This window comes from Sciurus vulgaris, assembly GCF_902686455.1.
Source record: "Sciurus vulgaris genome assembly, chromosome: 6".
In the NCBI taxonomy this organism is placed as follows: Eukaryota; Metazoa; Chordata; class Mammalia; order Rodentia; family Sciuridae; genus Sciurus; species Sciurus vulgaris.
The window spans coordinates 105,347,616-105,364,956 of NC_136466.1; the positions used below are offsets into that span (position 1 = coordinate 105,347,616).

The window sequence follows — 17,341 nt, forward strand, 5'->3', positions numbered from 1 at the left end:
TACCCAACAGAAATAGGTACATATGTTCACTCAAGGACATCTAGTATCATGTTTACAGCAGTACTGAAATGTCTCAAACCTGAGTATTACCCAAATGTCTATCAGGAGTACAATAAATAAGTTGAGGCAAGTACACACTATGTAATACCATAAAGCAAAAAGAATGAACAAACTACAACGACACACAGTATGCATCTCTAAAATCTAATGTTGCGGTAAAGAAATCAGACAACAGGATGTATCCTATATGATTCAATTGCTCTATGTGCCAAACAAGCAAAACTAAGGAATGCTGTTTGAACCCACTACTCCCCACAAGGGGGAGATATAACGGAATCTGAGGAACTGGCGGGTGTTCTGTTTCTTAATCTGGATTATTCAATTTGTGCAAAATCATTGAACCTGGGAAATATGCATCTTTAAATATGGACACTGTATATACATAGATAAAGGCTTTAAAAAGAGAGAATGGGAAGAGACCTGTGACTTCCTGCGAATTTGCTCAGTCCTTTCTGGGAACCTTCAAACAAATGGGAGAGGGCAAAGGGCAACCCAGATCCAGGATTTCATCTCCCTCGGGCCCACCTCTGGGGTGAAATGTCCCACGAACTTGCTTCGCATGTTTACTAAAGGGTTCTGAACGACAGAAAACAGTGAATCCTTTTTGTCGGATCTATCAAGATAAGCACAGAGTTAAAACCATTTCCTTGGTCTGGGGACGTAGCTCAGTGATTGGTAGATCACTTGTCTGATGTGCACAAGGCCCTGGGTTTGATCCCCGGTACAACAAACACAAGAAACTGTTGCTTACCTTCATCTTTCTTGATCTTTCTATAGAGTTTAATATATGAACTGTATTTTGTAATACAGTTATGAATTCATAAAAAATAAAAACAAAAATGGTTGTTCCTCCTCCCCCCCAAAAAAGTGTTCCCACTAACACTCCAACCAGAACTGAGGCTCTGGCATTGTCTAAAGTGACCTGAGCAGTCCCGTGAGGGCAGACACAGACCAGCAGCGTTGATATGAGCAGGGCGGAAAAAGGGGTGCAGAGACCAACCACAGGTCCCAGGGGCGTCGGGGACCCTTCAGCCCTAGCTCTAGGACCAGTCAAGCCATCAAGGCCAAAGCGTGGTGGCCCGGAGGAGGGGCGGGGGCCGGGCTTATGAGAACAGAAGGCGGAGCTTCAGAGAACAACCTCTGGCCCCCCGGACTGGACTGGCCCGCCGCCCCCACCTGCAGCGCAGCCCCGAGTCGGCGCGTCACTCCCAGCGGAAGCGCCGCACAGCCCCGGCGTCTGGCGAAGTGCGCGCCTCCCGGCTCCCACTCCACGCTTCTCAGCTGCCGCCCGCCTCTCTCTGCCAACCCGGTCTGGGGCGGGGACCGGGAGGCACCAACTAGGTTCTGAGATTGGCGCCGCCAAAGAGCCAAAGACCACCACCTAGCTCGGACTGCGTCCTGGGGCCACCAACACAGAGGGTCAGAGCTGCCCGAGGGAGGCGACGGGCGCCGCTGCCAACTCGACAGAGAGTCCCAGGTCAGTGTGCGACGCCGTCCCTGCCGCCTGCACTTGGGGAAACTTTGGGTTGCTGTGGCGGCTGCTGGGAGGAGGGCACCGAGGGCGCAGCCAGAGACCCCGAGGCCGTATGGCCTTCGTGCACCCCGCGCTGGAGCTCAGGCTCTGGAGCCCGAACCTCACTCGCATCCTGACACTGCAGTGCCCCGGGCCGAGAACGAGACCCGGCCGACCGAGGGCCATCGCGCTGCAGGGGCCTCCCCAGCGCCTCTGCCCCGCCACCCCGGGGTGCGCTCTGCCCGAGCTTACCCTCTCGCCTCCTGCAGTCCCTGCCGGTTCTCGGCTCCGTCTTTGCGGCGGTTGGGGCTTGGACCCGGCGAGATGCGGGTTCCTCCTCCTTCTCCGCCTCACGGCGCAGGGGGAATGAACCCCGGCGGCGGGGCCGCAGGGTGTCGGCGCCGCAGCAGGAGCGGCGCGCGCTCGACCGCAGGAGCGCGCGGGTCGGAGGGTCCAGCTCGAGCGCGTCTCCGCAGGTGCCTAGAGCCGCTGGGCTGCAGGAGGTGTAGGCTGGGCGCCGAGGGTGGGCTGTCGCTTGAGGAACCCTTTGCAGCCTCTGGTTCGAACAACCTGAGTCCCCGTGGCTCTCCAAGCGCGCATATTCTTGGCACCAAGAAGCCGGGACCCCCTTTGCGGAGAACCCAGGTGCAGAGGTGCGCCTCCCCTGGGATAAGGGCAATGGCTGTCCCCCTTGGGCGCGCCATTTCCTAAGGGTGGGCCGCATCTTCCCGGAGGGCGGGAGGTGCGGAGACCACTCCTCAGGGGCACTGGCAGAATCCCCTTTCGTGGATGGCAATCGCTTTAGCTCGCCAGCTGCTGCCCTGGCTCACACAGGAGGTGAAGAAACGTGCACCCTGCCCCCATCCGTGCCCCAACGCTGTAGCCCCAGTCACCTTCCTTTGCCCTTCTCTGACAGCACTTTGGGCTTGCTCCCTCCCGCTCTTGGAAAAGACTGAAGAGACAACATCGGGGATCTGGGAGACGCTGCCGGCTCAGAAATCCAGTCACCTTGGTTCCCGGAGATTGGAGGTGCAGGTTTGTCCTCCACCCACCCCTCTGTTACCTGTGCGTGTGTTAAGGGGGAATCTACTGAGTGAAGTAGGGGTGTATATTCCCCAAAGATTATTCGTAAAGGCCCCAGGACAGTCAAGGTAACTAGAAGACAGTCTAGCCCTTTGGGGCTGTGTGGGGAGAACACAGGGAACATCACTAGCTACTCCTTCCCTTAGGCATTTTGTCAATAATTCTTAGAAACTGGTGCCAGGGAAGAGCACTCTTCCAGGTCAGTCCATTACATTTCCTGGGACAATCTCAGTTGCATCTTGCTGGGGGAGGAGAGCCCTGCTTTGCTTTGGCTGGCAGGCTTTCCTTATTCCAAGTGTAGCTGGCCTCTGCATTCTGGCTGTGGACTCCCCACAGGACTGGATTTTTTCAGACCTGTCTGGGAAGGGCAGGGCAGCAAACCTCCAACCCTTGGGCTTATTCTAACTCAAGGCTATACTCTTCTCTGGGACCTGTGGGCTCCCTTAACCCCTTTCTGGACTGTGGTAACCATCTCTACCCTTCACTCCTGCAGGGGAGATGAGCATCAAACCACTTGGAGGTGATGATGGAGACCTCTGAGAGTTGGAGGTAGGGGTTGATAGCATACAGGAGTGAGGAATGAAGAGTCAGCCCCAGATTTTCTCTAAGTGTGCAGGAAGCACCTGCTATTGAATATCTGGGAGTAGAGCCTGGAATCTTATTTTTAACTGACTCTCCCTGTGATTGTTATGCCCACAGAAGGTGGAGAACCCACTGGTATAGGAAATTTGGCCTCTCATTGTCAGACCCCATCAGCACAGAGGATTCACATGTGCAGGATCTGTATTTGCTAATGTCATTTGTTGAATTCTTCAGCAACAAGTATATTGGGGTCTTTTAAAATCCTCACAATTGTCTATTGTGAAATAGATATTATTCCCAGTTTCCCTGAGAAAACTGAGGAATGACTTCCCAAAAGTTGATAACTTGGAGAGAGATAGCTCAGGTTCTTGACACACGCCTTGCTGCCTTTTCTGCATAAGGGCAGGGACTGTGGCTAGCCAGAAGGACTTAATTTGAGCTTCAGGCCCATTCATGAAGTTCTACCACCACTCTTCCTGACCATAGCCAGATAACTAATTTTATGGGTGGGAGCATGAATCCTACTTGAAGATATAGTAAAAGGCACAAAGGAAAACAACTTTTTTGACCTAATGAAAGGAAAACTGAAGGAGACATGGGAAGAGAAAGCCACAGGAAAGGTCTAGGCGGTCATCTCCAAGACAGCTTTTAAAGCACCTCAGTCAATTTGGCACTGCCATGTTAGATATCACATGAGTCAGGTACTCCAGATAGAACTCTGCTCTGTAGGAAACTGGTCATCCAAGAGAAAAAGAAATATTAAGAAAAAAGACACAGAAACTCATACTTAACCTCTGGCAGGCAGGTGAATAATATGAGTGACCTTGGGAGAGTTCCCTTTCCTTTCCTTCCTCAGTCTCCTCGCCTGGCTGGACCAGGTAAGGGCCTGCTTGGCAGTCCTTGCAGAGCAGGCTCCATCCTACAGACATGCACCAGTTTGCTATGCTTCAAATCCATTCCAGACGCTTTTACAAACTCGTAATTGATGAAATATGGTAAACTGAACAAACACTGTAGAGATTTCTTAACAAGGAATTAAGAAACTAGACTCCAAATGGAAAAGATGCATGCAGCAAATCATTGGTGTTTATGTGCCTCTGAATAGCTTTGATTTTCTTTGGTAGGAACTGACAGCTGGCTGCCAGGAGACTCATCCAGGGAGAGAAGAGAAAAAGTGAAGTATGAAATTTGGAATAATATTTTCAGGTAACTTTCTATTTCCATTTGGAGTGGGTGTGTGGAAGGGTAAGTATAGTTATGGTTTGAACTGCTTCATTTATCCACAGATATTTTTAATAGGACTCATAATTTTAAGATGCAATGCTTTTACTTCTTTTTATCCTGGCTTCCACTCTCCTGGGAGCTGGGGATCCCAACATTCAGCCTACAGATTTTCAATTTAGTCACATTTTCAACCTGCTGCCCCCAAGTTCAAAACCTTTCTGATCAGTTTGTTCAGGTATCAATCTTCGTTTTCTTACCTAGGAAAGCGGTGAGTTGTCTGCTACTTGGGTCAGGGTGAAATAGCTGGAGGGCCTGGCACTCTGTCTACAGACCTTCAGCAATCCTTTCGTTTTCAGCCCTGAGTCTCACTGCCACTTTCTGCAACACTTGGGATCTCTGAGTGCTTACCTTCATGGGCCCTGTTCATGAGTGGGATCCCTTCTCACTGGCCCTTCTCCCTGCTCTTCACGTTGCAGCTCTCCACCATTCCACCAGCTCTGCTCTCTTCAGAGCTTATTTGAAGTTACTTATCTGATGATTCGTCCTCTCTAATTTTCTTTGTTCTTGAGAATATATATCTCTTTAAAATAAAAATAACCAAATAGCTCTAATTTTGGTGGAAACTTGGGTGTAGAGAAAGATACTGAAAGAGTGTGGGAAATATGCCACGATGAATTGTAATTGATGTCAAAGACGTTCTGACTTTAAACTCAAGTGTATGCAACTGTTTAATAATTAAGATATTATAATAATGTTGAAATTGTAGTATTTGGAAATTATAAAGAAAATGTACTTAAAGGATATGTTCTTTTCATTTCTCACTGATTATATTCTGCTTATGATTATAAAACATTATTTACAAATTAAAAAAAAAAAGTTTTCAATATTTTATCTGTTACTTAAATAGGCCACAGTTTAGAGATGTGATAAAAATAAAAGAAGTCTAAATTATGGGATAATATTTTTGTGTGTGCTGCTGGAGATTGAACCCAGGACCTCAGTCATGTTAGAAAAGTGTGCTACCACTGAGCTACATCTCCAGATCTCTGAGATAAAAAATTTTAAGTAGGATATAGTGAGTAGGAAGGCACAGGAAAGTCTTCTAGCATTGTCTAATTTCATGTCACATCTACATGAAGTACTATAATTGTCATTCCATAGAGAAGGAACTCAACTCTTTGAGAGACTGAGACTTCACCAGGGGATATAAGTCATAAGTGGGTGTGTCAGGATTGAAATATGGACCTGTCTGAGCCTGAATTTCTTCCAGTTGAACTGTATTCCTGTATGGAAGGTGTAAATGAACTGGGGGATTGCTTGGAAGCTACATATAATGAAGAGGTTGACTGAATTTCAATAATCAACTCTGGGTGCTCAGTAAGGATGTTTCTCTGAGACAGGAGGAAAGAACATTCTAGGCAAGAGAAATGACCTTAATCAGAAGTAAGTTTAACTATGAAAAGTAAGTCAGACTTAAATATCAGAAATATCAGCACTTTGAGCCAGCTTGGTGGCACATGCCTGTAATCTCAGTGGCTCGGGAGGCTGAGACAAGAGAATTGAGAGTGCAAAGCCAGCCTCAGCAATGGAAAGGTGATAAGCAATTAAGTGAGAGCCTGTCTTTAATAACATATTAAAAAACAAAAGGGCTAGGAATGTGGCTCAGTGGTTGAGTGCCCCTGAGTTGAGATTAATCCACAGTACACCTGCCCCCGCAAAGAAAAGAAATATCAGCACTGTAGATGTACAATTGAATAAGGTATGGTAAAAAACCAAACCAAAACAAAACAAAAAAACACACTTGAAAGAGAATGAAGACCTTAAAGATAGGAGATTATTTCAGTAAGATACAGATGACAAAATAAGATGCCAGGGACTCAAACATGTATTTTATATTTATTTATTTATTTTAGATGTTGATAGACCTTTATTTTATTCACTTATTTATATATGGTTCTGAGAATCAAACCCATTGACTTACACATGCTAGGCAAGTGGTCTACCACTGAGCCCCAACCCCAGCCCCATGTGTTTTATATTTAAAAAATAAAATGTCTTATGACTTTTTTCTCTGAAAAATGTAATGTTTAAACAATTTTAGAATTGTCCTACTAAATGTTAAAATTAAGCAAACCAAGTGACTTTAAAAGTCATTATAACCAGCTGCAGTGATGTGGATCTATAGTCCAAATTACTTGGGAGACCAGGGCAGGAGGATCACTTGAGCCCAGGAGTTCAGGGAAGCCTGGACAATATAGCAAGGCCTGTTTCTTAGAAAGAAAGAAAAACAAAAGTTGTTATAATGAATGAGTAAACCTCATGGAGTTGTTTTTGCTAGACAGCCCTCCAGGCCTCAAGGGAGAGGAACTGCCATTGTATCCATGACAAGTAACTTAGGCTCCAGTTGATGCCTTTGCTGAGCTTCTCTAAGACTCTGGAGCTCACAGCGTCATCCTTTCCACAGGACTGAGGTGGGACACTGCCCCATCAGTCATCCAGATTGCCAGTATTGCCAGCTCCCCTTCTCCCAGAACCTCTTGATACCAACCTTGGTGAGAGAAAAGTTCTGACATGCAGTGCTCAGCTTTAGTGTTGTGGACAAAGACCTTTACTTGAAGGTGGGCGAAAAGTCCAAAGACTTCCCAAATAGGTTCTTATGCGATTTTAAAACAGCAAAAATCCAAAGCAAGATTGCCCAAATAGAAATGATATTGCCCCAAATGAAAGTATAATATTAAAATATGGTACCTGGTAGCTTGTTCTTATTTCCAGGTTTCTTAAATGCTACTTTTTTTCAGTTTTTTTTTTTTCATGATTGTTACTGCATCATTTATTGGATTGCAGTTACTAAGTGATTTCTATATTTGATTTTATGTTCCAGCTCACTTCTCCAAATTCCATTGCTGAATTAAATGCATTTGTAAATGAAAAATGCTAAAATAAGTTTCTTTTGTGATGGCTCTCTCACCTGAGCTCTTTTTAATGTTTTGCTTTAGACTAGACCTTTGAGTTGGAACCTGAGCTACTAGTGGATTCTAAATTCCTATGTTCCCGAGTCGCAGGTATGTTCATCTCTGGAATAGCTCTTACAGAATTTGACAATGGGGACATAAAATCAAAATGTTTACTTTCATTGTGTTTATGTGTCTATTTATTGAATAGTTGTCCTTTGCTTGGCATCATGAATGATACCAAAGTGGGGAGGAACAAGTTTATTCTTTGGAATGCTTCCTTTCAGGAACTTTCTCATGGCAACTGCAATGGAAATTTTGTGCACAAATACTATCGATAGTACCATGAAAACTGAGTTATGTTGCAAAAAGACTTTGTACAACTCTGTAAACTTTACACATATGCTGTTCTTTACTGTATGCATGTTTCATTTTACAATAAATAGATAAGAGTGGTATTATATGGAAGAGTATATGAAATATAGATAGTTTCAGTAATAATAAAATGACACCCGATACACACTACCAAGGTTCAGAAATAGAACTTGACTTGAATCTTAGAGGCCTCTGGGTGTCCCTTCCCAATTGCATTGCTCTCCTGACACCTACCAAAAGGACATTTCTCTTAACTTTTATGTTAATCATTCCCCTTTTGCTTTCTTTTTTTTAATTTTTTTTAGTTGTAGATGGACATAATACCTTTATTTTATTTATTCATTTTTATATGGTACTGAGGATGGAACCCAGTGCCTCAGGCATGCCAGTGAGCATAACCCCACTTCTACCACTGAGCCATAACCCTAGCCCCTTTTTGCTTTCATTTTTGTTTCCTACTTATAAATGATCTGTAAGTAAAATAATTGTATCTTTTTTAAAAAACTAGGTAGCAAGCACAAAATTAGACGAGGAAAGAGCAATATTGCCAATATCTGATGGCAGCTCTTGGGCAGGCTCTGCATCTTGGTCTGGGCTTACAAGAGCCCTTCTAGGCAAGGTCAAGAGCGTGTGAGTCCTGGGAATCGTGGGGCTCACCGTAACAGGGCATCTGGAAGGGCACAGTATAGAAAAGTACTGCTACCCAAAGGGAGAGAGTGCGCCGTTCAGTCTTTCTCCTCTGAAGCCCCCAGAGATGAAATGAGCATCCTGACGGCCATAGAGAACAGAACATAGAAGAGGAGCGCAGCAAGTAGACAAGAACTGACAGCAGGGTCCCCCTGGGATTTGGTCCTCTGCTAACTGACGGCAAAATGGCCGAGGATGTCTTTGGTTCCCATTATCCCGGCACTTCCCTTCAGCATTTTCCTGGGGTGTGGGGTGCCTTTCCTCTGTGAAGATTCCAATCCTTTGTGTCTCGTGCTCTTTTTCCTCGTTTCACCGTTTCATCTTTGTCAATTACATCCTCCAGGAAATTCTTGAGAGTTTGTCCTAGTTCTTGTCCAATGACTTGGCTAAATATAGTATTCAAAACAGGTTCATTTTTCCTTCAGAATTTTAAAGATATGCCTCCAACGCCTTTCATCATTGTTGTTGATGTATCTGAATATATAGGAATTCTGCGTCCTTAGGTATGTGACTTATCCCCACATCCTTAACCCACTCCTGAACCCCAGCCCCAAACCTGTGGAATCTTCTGTTATGTGTTCTAGAAATTTACATCCGGGCTGTTATGAGCATGATTGGCCTTAATTCATCATGGATACTCTTATTGAGCCCTTTCAATTTGGTCATCCATGTCCCTTGGACCTAGAAATTTTTCTTGATCTCATTGATGATTTTCTCTGCTGTGCTCCAATCCCCTCCCCTCCAATATTTTTTTTTTCTTGCTGGAATGTCCATTATTTGAATATTGGAGTTCCTGGTCTAGTTCTCTGTCTTTTTTCCCCTTGTTGATTTTGTTTGGCTACTTTAGAGATTTTGTCAGCCCTTCTGTTGAGTTTCACAGATCTGTTTCATGTATTCACCTTTTGAGAACTCTTTTTATGGAATCTGAATATTCTTTTGTCATAGGATTTTATTCTTACCTCACAGTTACAGTGTCTTGTCCATACGAGGATAATGAGCTTTTGAAGTTTTCGTTTTCCTAACTAACATTATTTCCTCCAAGTTTCTTATTTCTTTTTGCTCTCATGTCTGTCTTCAATGTACTTTGGTTTGTTTTGTGAGCACGCAGTTGAGACTTGTCACCTGTAAGCCTGACTGTGGGATGATCTGGTGGCATGTAGGGGAACTGCCTAGATGTTTTCTCTTAGCAGATCCAACTCTTAAGAGAAGAGTATGGCAGTTTTTGCCTGAGGGATAAGGGATGGCTTCCAGCCTTCTTGGGGTCAAACTGGGGGTCTCCTCAGGCGGTGGTCAATAAATGAACAATCACTTAGTCCCCCCCTTTTTTTTCTTTTTTGGTTCACAAATATGCCTAGTGTCTCCAACCCAGAAACCTGTTCCAGCATTTCAACCCACCTCTGTACAAGGTAATAACCAAATGAAGGAAACAGAGGAGAGGCGGCCCAATAGTAACAGGTTTATTAGGGACAAACCTGCGGAGAGGGGCCCCATGGAGAATGAGACCTGTCTTCCAACTTCTACTTTCAGCCTGGAATAGTTACGGGGGCATGAGGGAGTGGGAGAAATTTTACAGTTAGGCTGTTGCTAGGGGGTTGTCAGGAAAGGATCCTACGGTCTCACCTCCATTGTTTGAAGTGGTCACTGTTCCAGGTCAAAGGTGCTTTTCAGGATTTCAGTTCCAGTTAACAATTTCCTTATTTTATAAATGATGATGAAGTATTGTTTGAGGTTTCTTTGCATGATGATGGAGTATTGTCTAAGGTTTAGTCAGAGTGACTGGGAGGTGACCAAGATGAAGGATATATTTCAAAATGGTGATGCGTGTCAAGTTCTCCCTAACATTCTGGACATCCAGAATGAGAGAGGGGGACTCATCTCTCACCAGTGACTTGGAGTTATAGGAACCACCTAAGACAGAGCTTCTTAAACGTTCCTGTGCATACAAATCACATGGGATCTAGTTAAGAGGTAGGCACTGACACAGTAGCTCTAGGTTTGAGTCTGAGGTTCTGCATCTCTAGTAAGCTTTTTGTTGCTGGTCTGAGGTGAGATCACACTTCCAGGAACAAGAACCCAGGACTCTGCTTCTCTAACAGCTTTTTGCCTGACCCTCCTTACTTTTCATGAATTCTTACCACCACCCTCACCCCAGTTCTAAAGCTTCCGCTACTGCCTCTTTTGAGGATTCTGCAGTGTGTGTGGAGTTAGTTCTCAGATTTACCACTGCTGACATGAGGCCTAGCTTTCTCAGGTTGACTGAGTCAGTTTTTACTGGCTTACCAGCTTACTGGCTTCTAAAATGTCGCTGTTGTCTTCTTTCATTCTCTCTCTCTCTCTCTCTCTCTCTCTCTGTATGTGTATGTTTAATTCTTTCATTTTGTGGGCGGAAGGGAGGTCAGGAAGGAGCAAAACTGTGTGTGTTCTGCCATATTAACCCTAACTCTAACCATCTGCTAAAGTATTTCCCGTAGTTTGGTTATATCTGTGTAAATAGAGCCTGTTTTATTATTCATAACTGCTGTGGTATCCTCTGGGTCTTTGCATACAGTGTTCTCTACTTCTCTCTTCCTCTTTTTTTTTGGCAGGTGGCTGCCAAATTCTTCCTTTTTGTTTTTATTTTTATTTTCTTTGTAGAGCTGGGGATTGCTAGGCAAGCACTCTACCACCCAGCTGCACCCGCAGCCCTGTCTGACAGTCTTCAAGATCCAGCTCCAGCACTGGCTTCTATGAAGCCCCCTTTGTTTCTGAGTTGTTAAAGCTGTTGTGTTCCTGTTGCCAGCTGTTTATACAGTAATAGAACTATGTAGTATCTTCCAAAGACTGTGAACTCCTCAGGGTAGGCTTGTGTCTTTGCAACTCAGTATCCAGTACATTTTAGGAGCTTATAGATATTTAACAATTGAATTAATTTCTGTGCATGTGTGTATATATATTTTTTTTCTTTTTTTTTTTACTTTCTGCTCTCTTCATCTCTTTCTTTCTGTTGAGAAGTTATTATATCACACGTTTAAAGGTCAACCTGAGCAACTGAGCAAGACTCCATCTCAAAACAAAATAGAAAGGGTTGAGGATGTAGGTCAATGGTAGGGCACTTGCCTAGCATGTGCAAGACTCTGGGTTCAATCCTTCAATTCCCCACTCCTGTGGGGTGGGTGTCAGTAATTAGGATAAATATAAGTCCTCAATTTCTAAAAACTACCCAATTAAATTAGATTTAAATATTATATAAACATCCATTTGACATCTAAGTATCATTAAAAGACAAAATTTCCCTTAGCCTTAGATGAAGGCATAATTATTACCCCCTAATAAAATGATCTATTAAAGAAGTTTGACTCTAAAATATTTAATAAATTAAATGTAAATCTTTTTTAGTTTCAATGATTTTTTTTTTAAGTTCACTAAGCCTCCAGGGTTCCCATCAACTTTCTTGCCTAGAAAACTTTCTCAGAGCAAATGTACTACAGTTAAAATTTAATTCAGTAAATTGAGCAGCTATGAACATTGATGTGGCTGCACATCCAGATTTTAAGTCCTTTGGGTATAAACCGAGGAGTGGGATAGCTGGGTCAAATGGTGGGTCTATTCCAAGTTTTCAGAGGAATCTCCACACTGCTTTCCAGAGTGACTGCACCAATTTGCAACTCCACCAGCAATGTGAGTGTGCCTTTTTCCCCACATCCACGCCAACAATTATTATTGCTTGTATTCTTGATAATAGCCATTCTAATTGGAGTTAGATGAAATCTTAGGATGGTTTTAATTTGCATTTCTCTAATTACTAGAGATGATGAGCACTTTTTCATATATTTGTTGGTCACTTGTATATCCTCTTCTGTGAATTGTCTGCCCAATCCCTTAGTTCATTTATTGATTGAGTTCTTTGTATTTTTGGTGTAAAGTTTTTTAAGTTCACAATAGCTAGACTGTGAAACCAACCTAGATGCCCTTCAGTTGATGAATGGATAAAGAAACTGTGTTATATATACACAATGGAATATTACTCAGCCATAAAGAATAAAATTATGGCATTCGCTGGTAAATAGATGGAGTTGAACAATATCATGCAAAGTGAAATAAGCCAAACCCAAAAAACCAAAGGCTGAATGTTTTCTCTGATAAGTGGACGATGATACATAATGGGGGGAGGAGATGAGGGGGACAAGAGAAGAATGGAGGAACTTTGGATTGTGTAGAGGGAAATGGGGCAGGAGGGGGTGGGGGAAGGAAAAACAGTGGACTGAGACAGACATTATTACCCTATGTACATGTATGATTACATGAATGGTGTGAATCTACATTGTGTACAACCATAGAAATGAAAAGTTGTACCCCATTTGTGTATGATGAATCAAAATGAGTCTGTAAAAATAAAAATTAAAAAAGGGAAAAAAATTTAACCCAGTAGTGTTAATTACACCATAGTCTAGTCAGCATGTAATTTAAATAATGGAATCAGTAAAAATGCATAATCACATGCTCACCATTGATAGTGTGAATTTCAGACATATGTCAGCTCTCCTAAAGTTTTGTAGATCAAATAATTTTTCATCCTCTAAAAAACATAAAAATGCCCTTCAAATTGAAAATGTAGATATCGCTTGCATTATTTAATACAAGAACACATTTAAGTAATTTAATATTAGAGCTTTTATATTAAGATACTACAAACATGCTATATTTTAGTTGATTCAATTGCAGTTATGTAGATTGTTGGCTTTTTTGCTTAAATTTACTTTTAATATTATTCATTTAAAAATATTTTTCACAGACTGGGACAGTTAGTTGCTCAGTGACAGAGCATTTGCCTAGCATGTGTGAGGCACTGGGCCGGATCCTCAGCACCACATACAAATAAATAAATTAAATAAAGGTATTGTGTCCACCTACAACTAAAAAATATTAGAAAATATTTTTTCACAGGTAACAAAAAGTGAATTATTATTTAAAGTGAGCTTCAGGGAAGTAACATGTTGGTGACCCATTATAAATATTCAAGGATGATTTTGGAAATACATTTCAGTTTGTAATTCCCTAAAGGTCGTTTCTATTCTAAAATTTATTTTGCAATTCATGATTTTTCTTTGCATTTGTTAATAGCATAATCCCGTTTGTCCCCTTTATACATATTTCAGAAATTGTGAGAAAATGAATATAAATTGGGACGTTGATTGTAGCTAATCCTTTGGTCTCATCTTCTTTGATAACCAGCTATTGATTTCTGACTTTTGAAGATGGATGAAGGTACAGAAATTTCAAGTGATGGAAATTCCTTGATCAAAGCAGTCCATCAGAGCCGGCTTCGCCTCACAAGACTTTTGCTGGAAGGTGGTGCCTACATCAATGAGAGCAATGACCGCGGGGAAACGCCTTTAATGATTGCTTGTAAGACCAAACATGTTGATCACCAGAGTGTCAGTAAAGCCAAAATGGTTAAATACCTGTTAGAGAACAGTGCTGATCCCAACATACAGGACAAATCTGGAAAAACTGCCTTGATGCACGCTTGCTTAGAAAAAGCTGGTCCAGAAGTTGTTTCTTTGCTCCTAAAGAGCGGGGCCGACCTCAGCTTGCAAGACCATTCTGGTTACTCGGCTCTTGTTTATGCAATAAATGCAGAGGACCGAGAGACCCTGAAAGTTCTCCTTAGTGCTTGCAAGGCGAAAGGGAAAGAGGTCATCATTATAACCACTGCAAAATCACCCTCTGGGAGGCACACGACCAAACAGTACCTGAACGTGCCTCCGGCAGACAGTGATGGTTGTCATTCCCCAGCCACCTGCACCACTCCTTCTGAGATAGACATCAAAACAGCCTCTTCGCCACTCTCACATTTTTCTGAAACTGAACTGACACTTTTTGGCTCTAAAGACCGAGAGCCCTCTGGAAGCAGTGATGACATCTGGGAACCAGGCTCCCCTGTGAGGAAGCCAGCAATGTCCCCTACTGGGCCCAAGCTACCCCAATGTCCAGCCTGGATCAAAAGTACTCCATTATTAAAGCACCAGAACAGAGTGGCCTCCTTGCAAGAGGAGCTCCAGGATATTACACCAGAGGAAGAATTATCCTACAAAACCAATGGGCTGGCACTTTCTAGGCGATTCATCACTAGGCACCAAAGCATTGATGTAAAAGATACTGCGCATTTGCTCAGAACCTTTGATCAGGCTGGTTCGAGGAAGATGTCATATGATGAAATAAATTGTCAATCTCAGTTTCCAGAAGGAAATCAGCCATGCATTGAAATTCCTGTTGACCAGGACCCAGATCCCAACCAGACGATATTTACCTCCACTTTGAGAAGCATAGTTCAAAAAAGAAACTCAGGAGCAAATCACTACAGCTCTGATTCCCAGCTCTCCGCAGGCCTTATTCCACCAAATTTAGAAGACGGCAAGGCATTTACAGGAAAGAAGAAGATCCTCTCGCCATCTCCTTCACTGTTGTCAGGCTCCAAAGAATTGTCAGAGACCATCCCCCAGGGGCCCCTGAGCAGGAGAAATCATGCAGTTTTAGAAAGGCGTGGCTCCGGAGCTTTCCCTTTAGATCACAATATTGTGCAGACCAGGCCTGGGTTTCTGCCACCCTTAAATGTAAATCCTCACCCTCCCATCTCAGATATCAATGTCAACAACAGGATTTGCAGCCTTCTTTCTTGTGGTCAGAAAGTGCTTATGCCAACAGTTCCTATTTTCCCTAAAGAATTAAAAAGTAAAAAAATGTTATTAAGGAGACAGTCTTTGCAAACAGAACAAATTAAGCAATTGGTAAATTTTTAAGAGAAGGTCAGAAAACACATTATCTTCAGATGTCTGTGTCAGAGAAATACACATCTAGAGAAGAAATCTTAAATGTCCACCCTTTAAAGTCTTGTAATTGGTTAGCCCATTGTGGTTAGGTCGACCAAAATATATGTTCTGAATTAAGCACTGTGAACACATGAATAATGTATAGCTTCTGCTAAGGGAATTCTCTCAAACAAAATGAAAGCTATTTTTCTCACAATTTCCAATACTTATCAGCCTTCATGTGGTTCAGGTTTTCTATTTAAACAAAAGTCAGCAAAGGTCACAATATGTTGAAGATATTTTTTTAAAATATCAGATTGGTTTAATGCTTTATTAGGAAACAATGTTTTCAAGTCAATAATTATTTAACATTTCATGTCAACAAATAAGGTGGTAATTTTCCACGATGCAAAAAGGATAATAGAAACAACGACAGCTATAAAATGTTCTAACTTCAATAAACCTAAGCTACAAGGAAAGAAGGAACAAATTCTGGGGGAAAAAAATGTTGACTGCAGGTAGGTAAAAGTTGTTTAAAATTTTAAAAGGTCAAATACTATAATTAAAATAGGCCACTGGTATTTCTGGTGTCAGCTAAATCAGAATCAAACTGGCAGGTCAGGGATTAGACAGGCTACTAATAACCTATGCCAAGTTCTTTGTTTGTGTGCTTTTTATTTTGCTTTGGTTGTTTTTAAACTACCTTACATATACTGTTAGCTTATGGGATTATTCTTGCACCATATCTTTGAATTCCTGTTATTTTTGGAAGTAGTGTCCACAGGTTTCCAATAACAAGATAATGCAGAAGTTAAAAAGCATTCCCCTTTAGTTACATCAAAATATACTTGTCTTCCAAAAAGGAAAAAAAAACAACCAACAAGAAGAAAAAAAAGTTTGAGATTTATCACAAACAGAAACTAAATGCTTGCTTCATTTTTAAAAAGAAAGGCCAATTATTAGACTAGATTAGGTTAGCTTAAAATTTAAAAAGCCAATAGAGACTTAAATACAAAATGTGTTAAATATTTGGTCAATATTAAGCAATATCTTTTAATTTCAAATATGTAGTTATTAGACATTCATATAATAAAGATATCTAAGGATAACCTCAGTGTGGCTTTCCAATCATCTAGTATTTTAGGACCCTGCATAACTTCTAAAAAGATAAATGCTACTATTATAAAATGTTTAAAAATAACTACATTGTCAACATAACTTCAAAGTGTGGTGTTTATACAAAGAATCCTTATTTCTTTCTAGCGGTTCTAAAACAGAATAAACCAAACTATAAAAAACCTGAGTGTACTAACCAGAATATTGTCATATACAACATTATTCTTTGCATTCTGTAATAGAGGCGATCTTAACAATTGGCATGATGCTTTTCTTGGTAATTTGATAAAAGCAAGTTGTAATGTACATAGTAATTATGTAAGTCTTGTGGCTTTTATTTTAAAAAGTAATGGGAAGTTTTTCATTTGATGTTTTGAAAAAATTAAGATTCATCACATTAGAAATATTTTTTTATTCAGAACTTAAAATTGCACCAGAGGGTCCTACATAGGTAAATGATTTTTGTGAGTTTTAATATCAAGAAAAATACTTGGACTGGGGATATAACTTAGTTGGTAAAGTGCTTGCTTCGCATGCACAAGGCCCTGGGTTCAATCCCCAGCACCACAAAAAACAAAACAAAGCAAAACAAAACTTAAAGTTGTAAGGATACAGTTTGAATGAATATGTAAATAGATCAGTTCATAAACAAAATGGTCTCAATAAAAATTTAAAATAGCATTTTGATTGTTGCTGATTTTTATTTCTCAAATACTAATAACAAATATCTCCACAAATTTTGAGAGAAACAGTCATACATGTTACTTTGAAGAAATTCAAAATCAAAAATAACTTGTTGGTATTCTCATTCCAACATGACAGCATTTTTATGGGATTTAAATTTGGGGGCCATATTTGGAAGAATTTTTCACCTGCTTGCAATCTTCAGAACATCGTAGGTGCTGAAATTGTTGAGAGTCCAGTTGTAAAGTCATCCTATGGGACTCTTCACTCCATTAAGT

At 41.6% G+C, this 17,341-nt stretch overlaps 1 protein-coding gene across 3 annotated transcripts; it reads left to right on the forward strand.

Annotated features, from left to right (window-relative positions):
- The first annotated feature begins 1,220 nt into the window (after positions 1-1,220).
- Positions 1,221-17,060, forward strand: ANKRD34B (ankyrin repeat domain 34B). 3 transcript variants are annotated; one of them, XM_079145552.1, is made up of 6 exons: positions 1,221-1,537; positions 2,490-2,608; positions 3,150-3,205; positions 4,363-4,444; positions 7,459-7,524; positions 13,687-17,060. In XM_079145552.1, the coding sequence occupies exon 6, from the start codon at positions 13,710-13,712 to the stop codon at positions 15,252-15,254; it is 1,545 nt and encodes a 514-aa protein (XP_079001678.1). In that variant the 5' UTR covers positions 1,221-1,537; positions 2,490-2,608; positions 3,150-3,205; positions 4,363-4,444; positions 7,459-7,524; positions 13,687-13,709; the 3' UTR covers positions 15,255-17,060. The 3 variants fall into 3 exon arrangements, with proteins under 3 accessions (XP_079001678.1, XP_079001680.1, XP_079001679.1); XM_079145554.1 differs by having other exon boundaries at positions 2,490-2,602; XM_079145553.1 differs by lacking the exon at positions 1,221-1,537 and adding an exon at positions 2,099-2,226.
- Positions 17,061-17,341: the final 281 nt, after the last annotated feature.

What these genes read in the sequence shown, in the direction of transcription:
- ANKRD34B (XM_079145552.1), top strand. Translation starts at nt 13,710, where the DNA reads ATGGATGAAGGTACAGAAATTTCAAGTGATGGAAATTCCTTGATCAAA.